Source organism: Trachinotus anak, unplaced genomic scaffold (assembly GCF_046630095.1).
Source record: "Trachinotus anak isolate AG129_WGS33_773 ecotype Australia unplaced genomic scaffold, CSIRO_AGI_Tana_v1 ptg000009l, whole genome shotgun sequence".
Taxonomy (NCBI): Eukaryota; Metazoa; Chordata; class Actinopteri; order Carangiformes; family Carangidae; genus Trachinotus; species Trachinotus anak.
In genome coordinates, this window is record NW_027273860.1 from 365,052 (window position 1) to 372,500 (window position 7,449).

The window sequence follows — 7,449 nt, forward strand, 5'->3', positions numbered from 1 at the left end:
TAGATTTTAGATAGATATATGTACATATACACATTTTACATGTTATAAACTTAAATCTTCATATATCCAGAGGATGTGTGATAATAATGTAGGTGACATATGTCATATATTACACTCCTGTATGAGCTGTCAGCACTAATAAAACAACATAACCTACATCTTTCATTATCATCATCATCATCATCATCATCATCATTATTATTATTATTATTGTTGTTGTTGTTGTTGTTGTTGTTGTTGTGTGTCATCGCCACTGGCGGAGGTGAGTCGTATGTTCTGTCACAGGCAGCGACATTTACAGAGCAGGCGACATCACGTGAACACAACACACACACACACACACACACACACACACACACTCCGGTTACCGGGGCCGTGTCAGATGTGTTTCTATTTTCTCTTCTTTCCCTCCGACCCGGAACTGCTCTGAGAGAGAGGGAGGGTCGAGAGACACAGAGACAGAGAGAGGGGACGGTCCAGCACACAGGTATTACATTTCCCTCTCTCTCTCTCTCTCTCTCTCCATCATACTCGTTTAACTCCGCCTCACGGTCTCCATCCGGTCACAACAGCAACCGACCACCGACCGCTCTGCGGGCCGGACCGAGCCGGACCCGAACCACAACATGACCCTGCAGCTGCCTCCGTGCGTGATAGACTGCGGGACTGGGTGAGGACACACACACACACGCACACACACACTGTGTGTTTTTATGAACATCATCATGATCATGTATGCAGAGAGCGGGCCTGGGGGGTGTTGTTTTGGTTGGTATTAAAGGAACAGTTTAGCTAAAATGAAAAGTCAGTTATAACACAGTTGATCAAAAGCAACAACTTGATAATAATAATAACAATAATAATAATAGTGATGATGATGATGATGATTTTCATTCTGAGTCTGTTTGTGGGTGATTTGAAGACTGGACTCTGTCTCTGTCTCCATCACTTCATCATCATTAGTGAGTAATGAGCTCCACAGCAGCAGAACGTGGACTCTGTCAGGTCCTCCACCCTCCGTCCTGTGGTCCTGGTCCTGGTCTGGTGGAGGGACTCTGAGTCAGAATCTGGTTTTACAACCTGAGCTGTTTCAGGATCTCTTTGTGTTGTGTTTTAATGTTTTCAGTGTCAGTGACTGGTTGGCTTATTCCATCACAGAACCTGCAATGATTTGATTATCAATACATCTAAGTGTTTTCTTTGACAATCGATTAATTGATTAGTGAATGAATTGAAAGTGAAGATGTTGTAATGTGTTGTGTTGTCTGAGCAACAGAAACACAAAGATGTTTCAGATCAGAGGAAACTGGAAACCAGTAAAAATTCACCTGTAAGGAACTGGAACCAGAGATCTTTGACTTCTTTGGCTACTGAGTCAACAACGTTGTTGACAATTAATTTTCTGCCGGTCGATCAATGGATTAACCCCCTGATCATTTCAGCTCAGCAGTACTGGCTGGTTTCCGTGGAAATGTCGACCCTGACATGTGGGAGCCCAATAAAGTGTTTTCTATTTAATCCAGGACCAGAAACACGATGAAAACACACTGACTGCTGCTGTTCCTGATAACTGACCACTATTTCCATATGTAAAGCAGGTCCTGGTCTCATCAGTGTGTGCTCTGCTTGGTGGACTCTGTCAGGACCACATGGTGCGTGAGTCCCCGCCCACTGATCAGTCTATTCTGGTCTGAATGTAGGACAGCTGCAGGAAGTGGAACAGGAGCTGCTCGCTGCGCTCAGCCCATCAGGCTGTCGGCAACATGAGAATCAGAGTCAGGAGACAGAGAGGGCAAAGGTGGAGAAGACACACACTTCTCACAGTCACATGACTTCATCAGTGACACTTGTCCAGGAAAAGGTGGAGCTGCTCACAGCTTCAAAGACTAAAAAAAATATTGGTACCACGTCATAATCCAGTGATGACACTGGCCCCAGGAAAACACTGACTGGTTCTTACTGGTTCTTAATGTAGGTCTAGTGGGAGCAAGAGAACAGATGAGAAATAACTGATCCTCTGAACAGACTGAGAACATGTTTTCAGCCTGTTTCTTACAGAGCTGCCACTAACAAATATTCATTATTGATTATCTGCTGATTATTTTCTCAGCCAAACAACTGATTATTTTTTTGTAAAAAATCAGAACGTTGTTTATTGTGCGCGACCAACAGACCAAACCTAAAAATAAAGCAAATAGAAGATCACTCAAATAAAAGAAAAAGCAGCAAATCGTCACATGTGAGAAGCTGGAAATGTTTTCACATGAAAAATGAGGAAAATGAACAAAGAGTGACTGGGTCATTTTCTGTTCGTCCTCTGATCAGTTCAGATCTCCATGTATTTGAGTTACAACAGAACATGGAACCTCAGCTTTGTACTTTAGTCAGTACTTGACTGTGTGAAGGTTCCTCAGAGGCCGTTCCTGGGTCCAGACCCAGATGTTGGGAACCGTCTCTGGACTTCTTCTTCACTGTTTGCGAACAAAGTTTCATCTGTGTGACTGCAGGTACACAAAGATCGGCTATGCTGGAAACACAGAGCCACAGTTCATCATGCCCTCCTGTAAGCACCACACACACCTGAACCCTTCACACCGTCAGAACCCTTCACACCATCAGTCAGAACCCTTCACACCATCAGAACCCTTCACACCATCAGAACCCTTCACACCATCAGTCAGAACCCTTCACACCATCAGAACCCTTCACACCATCTGAACCCTTCACACCGTCAGAACCCTTCACACCATCAGTCAGAACCCTTCACACCATCTGAACCCTTCACACCGTCAGAACCCTTCACACCATCAGTCAGAACCCTTCACACCATCTGAACCCTTCACACCGTCAGAACCCGTCACACCATCAGTCAGAACCCTTCACACCGTCAGAACCCTTCACACCATCAGAACCCTTCACACCATCAGTCAGAACCCTTCACACCATCAGTCAGAACCCTTCACACCATCAGTCAGAACCCTTCACACCGTCAGAACCCTTCACACCATCAGAACCCTTCACACCATCAGTCAGAACCCTTCACACCATCAGTCAGAACCCTTCACACCATCAGTTAGAACCCTTCACACCATCAGTCAGAACCCTTCACACCATCAGAACCCTTCACACCATCAGAACCCTTCACACCATCAGTTGGAACCCTTCACACCATCAGAACCCTTCACACCATCAGAACCCTTCACATCATCAGAACCCTTCACACCATCAGTCAGAACCCTTCACACCATCAGAACCCTTCACACCATCAGTCAGAACCCTTCACACCATCTGAACCCTTCACACCATCAGTCAGAACCCTTCACACCATCTGAACCCTTCACACCATCTGAACCCTTCACACCATCAGTCAGAACCCTTCACACCATCTGAACCCTTCACACCATCTGAACCCTTCACACCATTAGTCTGAACCCTTCACACCATCAGTTGGAACCCTTCACACCATCTGAACCCTTCACACCATTAGTCTGAACTCTGCTCTGAAGCAAGTGAAAACACCTACATCCTATATTTATATGTGTGTATGTGAATCTGATGTGGACCAGGCATTGCCATCAAGGAGTCAGCCAGCGTGGGAGAACAGGCCCAGAGGAGGCTCGTACGGGGGGTCGACGACCTGGACTTCTACATCGGAGACGAAGCTGTGGACAAACCCAACTACTCAACCAAGGTGGAGGAAACGAGCCACCAACTGTACAATTCTACTGCTGGTGACATTTGACCTCAACCATCTTCCTTTGTTCTTCTCCTCTGTCTTCACCATCTTCTGTTCTGTCTCCACGTTCTCCTCCTGTCTCCTGTCTCCATGTTCTCCTCCTGTCTTCATGTTCTCCTCCTGTTTCCTGTCTTCACGTTTTCCTCCTGTCTTCATGTTCTCCTCCTGTCTCCTGTCTCCATGTTCTCCTCCTGTCTTCATGTTCTCCTCCTGTCTCCTGTCTTCATGTTCTCCTCCTGTCTCCTGTCTCCATGTTCTCCTCCTGTCTTCATGTTCTCCTCCTGTCTCCTGTCTCCATGTTCTCCTCCTGTCTTCATGTTCTCCTCCTGTCTTCATGTTCTCCTCCTGTCTCCTGTCTCCATGTTCTCCTCCTGTCTTCATGTTCTCCTCCTGTTTCCTGTCTTCATGTTCTCCTCCTGTCTTCATGTTCTCCTCCTGTCTCCTGTCTTGGTTGTGGTTCAGTGGCCGATAAGGCATGGGATGGTTGAAGACTGGGATCTGATGGAGAAGTTTATGGAGCAGATCATCTTCAAATACCTTCGAGCTGAACCTGAGGATCACAGCTTCCTCATGGTAGGTGGACACTGTGTTTGCTAAATCTGACTCTTCTAGATGTCCAAAGATGGTACTGTTGCTATGGTTACCTGTAGGTAAACATGCTCTAAGCTCTGATTTAGAAAAGAGTTTTAGCTGTTGACCTGAACTCTGAGGTGAACATGTGATTTTAACAGGCAGAGTTTTTAATCAAAAATATTTTTGTGGAAACAGTTCTAAAGGTCCTTGAGGAGGTTCCATGGGTCATTGATATTATTGTAGAGATCCCCAAGATGGCTCCTGAGGTCCTGGAGGAGGTTCTAGAGGTCCTGGAGGAGGTTCTAGAGTTCATGAGGGAGGTTCCTGGGGTCATGGGGAGGTTCTAGAGGGCCAGGGGGTAGTAGGACCCTTGAGCAGATCTAGAAATTGTTAAGGAGAGTGTAGAGGTCCTGAGAAGGTTTCAGAAGTCCCAAATGAGGTTGTAGAAGCCCTGGTGGATGTTACTGGAGATTACGGAAGAGGTTCTAGAGGTTGTTGAGGAGATTCAGCATGTCCATGAGGAGGTTCCAGATGTTGTCGACATCCTTGAGCAGTTTCTTGAACACCTTGAGGAAGTTCAAGTTGTCCTTGAGAAGAGATTGAGTCCTTATTGAGGGTCCTTGAGGAATTGCTGCTGGTGCTTGAGGGACCTTGAGTGAATTAAGTGGTGTCATGGGATAAAGCATTACTGTTGCTATGGTTACCTGTGTGTGTGTGTGTGTTTGTGTGTGCGCAGACCGAGCCTCCTCTCAACACTCCAGAGAACAGAGAGTACCTGGCTGAGATCATGTTCGAGACCTTCAACATACCTGGACTCTACATCGCAGTACAGGTGAGACACTGACTGACAGGTGAGACACTGGCCAACAGACAGGTGAGTCAAAGTTGAGTGTAATGGTCCTTGAGTAGGTTCTCCAGGTCTTTGAGGTCCTTGAGGAGGTTCCAGGTGGTGTACTGAAAGGTTTGTCCCTCCGTCAGGCGGTGCTGGCGTTGGCGGCGTCCTGGACCTCCCGGCAGGTGGGACAGAGGACTCTGACCGGCATCGTCATCGACAGCGGAGACGGAGTCACACACGCCATCCCTGTGGTCAGACACACACGATTTCAGATTGTACTGGCTGCTGTTTGGAACCTCACTGCTCACTGATTGGTTGGTGTGGCTCTCTGTCACAGGCCGAGGGCTACGTGATTGGCAGCTGTATAAAGCACATCCCCATCGCAGGGCGGGACATCACCTTCTTCATCCAACAGCTGCTCAGAGACAGAGAGGTGGGGATTCCTCCGGAGCAGTCGCTGGAGACTGCCAAGGCTGTCAAGGTACCAGAGTCCTCCTCCTCTGTTCCTACTGCCCTCCTCCTCATCTCCTCCCCATCTTCTCCTCCTCATCTCCTCCTCATCTCCTCCTCCTCCTCCTCATCTCCTCCTCCTCATCTTCTCTTCCTCATCTTCTTCTCCTCATCTCCTCCTCATCTACTGCTCGACTTCTTTGTTATTTTTTACCTAATGAAGAGGTGTCCTGAGATAAAAAGGATCTTTTTCAGTGGAGATCTGGAGAACGTGTCACTTTGTAGAAAAAAATGTGTGTTTCTGTGTTTTTGTGTCTGTGTGTATTTTTGTGTGTCTGTGTGTAGGAGCGGTATTGCTACATCTGTCCAGACATAGTGAAGGAGTTCACAAAGTACGACTCTGACCCTGGGAAATGGATCAAACAGTACAGAGGAGTGAACGCCGTCAGTAAGACCGCCTTCCACATCGATGTAGGCTACGAACGCTTCCTGGGCCCTGAAATCTTCTTCCACCCTGAGGTACCTCCACCAGCTTTTCAGCCTCTTTTAGCTCCTAGTTTTGTTTTTTTATTTCACCTGCCTGATCAGTGTTTTCAGAACTTAAAGCCACTGCATGCTATGACCACTTCATGTAGCTTTAACAAAGAAAATGTAAAGGGCCAGGACTAGAACCCTGAGGAACCAGAATCCTGAGGAACCCCACAGCTAATCACTGCCCACATCAGGGGCTGATTGTGTTGTGATTGTGTTGCTCTGTGTGTGTAGATAAAATATGTGTGTGAATGTAAATGTGTGTTTTCCAGTTTGCTAACCCAGACTTCATGCAGCCCATCTCTGATGTCGTGGATGAGGTCATTCAGAGCTGTCCAATCGATGTGAGGAGGCCGCTTTACAAGGTAACTCATACACCTGTTGTCAACACAGACCGCAGATATGGTTGTTGTCAGATGTCTCACTCTGAAGCAAAGTGAGTCCCAGGTGAATTAAAAAACTTTTAACTGCACAAATATTCATGTTCTTTACAGTTTAATGATTAAACTTTGAATAACTGTGTGTGTGTGTGTGTGTGTGTGTGTGTGTGTGTGTGTGTGTGTGTCAGAACATTGTGCTGTCTGGAGGATCCACCATGTTCAGAGACTTTGGGCGGCGGCTGCAGAGAGACCTGAAGAGAGTGGTGGACGCCCGACTGAGACTGAGTGAAGAGCTGAGCGGAGGACGGATAAAGGTCAAGAGACAGACAGACAGAGAGAGAGACAGAGACAGAGAGAGAGACAGAGAGAGAGAGAGAAAGAGAGAGGGAGAGAGACAGACAGAGAGAGAGAGACAGAGAGAGAGAGACAGAGAGAGAGAGCTGATTTCTGTGCATGTATTTATTTTGCAGCCAAAGCCGATGGAGGTTCAGGTCGTCACACATCACATGCAGCGTTACGCCGTCTGGTTTGGAGGCTCTATGTTGGCGTCCACGGTAACCACACACACACACACACACACACACACACACACACACACGTACATGAAGACAAACTGTGGACTTTGGTTTAATAATATTTTGTTTGTTTGTTCTTGTCATTTTTTTGTGTGTTTTTGTTGTTGTTTGTTTGTTTGCTGTTGTTGTTGTTGTTGTTGTTGTTGTTGTCTTTTTGTTTATTGTTATCTGTTTGTTTGTTGTCTGTTGTTGTTTGTTTGTCTGTCTGTTTGTTGTTGTCTGTTTGTTTATTGTTATCTGTTTGTTTGTTGTCTGTTGCTGGTGTGTGGTTGTATTTGCAGCCGGAGTTCTTACAGGTGTGTCACTCGAAGAAGGACTACGATGAGATCGGCCCGAGCATCTGTCGACACAACCCTGTGTTTGGAATCA

At 46.6% G+C, this 7,449-nt stretch overlaps 1 protein-coding gene across 4 annotated transcripts in view; it reads left to right on the top strand.

Annotated features, from left to right (window-relative positions):
- The first annotated feature begins 437 nt into the window (after window positions 1–437).
- Window positions 438–7,449, top strand: part of actr3b (actin related protein 3B) — a 9,770-nt gene continuing 2,758 nt past the window's right edge. The window contains exons 1-13 of one of the 4 annotated variants that reach the window (XM_071484278.1): window positions 438–487; window positions 573–670; window positions 2,508–2,563; window positions 3,567–3,691; window positions 4,199–4,309; window positions 5,046–5,141; window positions 5,288–5,395; window positions 5,482–5,625; window positions 5,940–6,113; window positions 6,398–6,490; window positions 6,694–6,819; window positions 6,976–7,059; window positions 7,362–7,449. The exon at window positions 7,362–7,449 is cut by the window's right edge and continues 2,758 nt beyond it. In XM_071484278.1, coding sequence (XP_071340379.1) covers window positions 627–670; window positions 2,508–2,563; window positions 3,567–3,691; window positions 4,199–4,309; window positions 5,046–5,141; window positions 5,288–5,395; window positions 5,482–5,625; window positions 5,940–6,113; window positions 6,398–6,490; window positions 6,694–6,819; window positions 6,976–7,059; window positions 7,362–7,449 — 1,249 coding nt within the window. In that variant the 5' untranslated portion in view covers window positions 438–487; window positions 573–626. The other 3 variants (XM_071484280.1, XM_071484282.1, XM_071484281.1) reach the window with 3 other exon arrangements.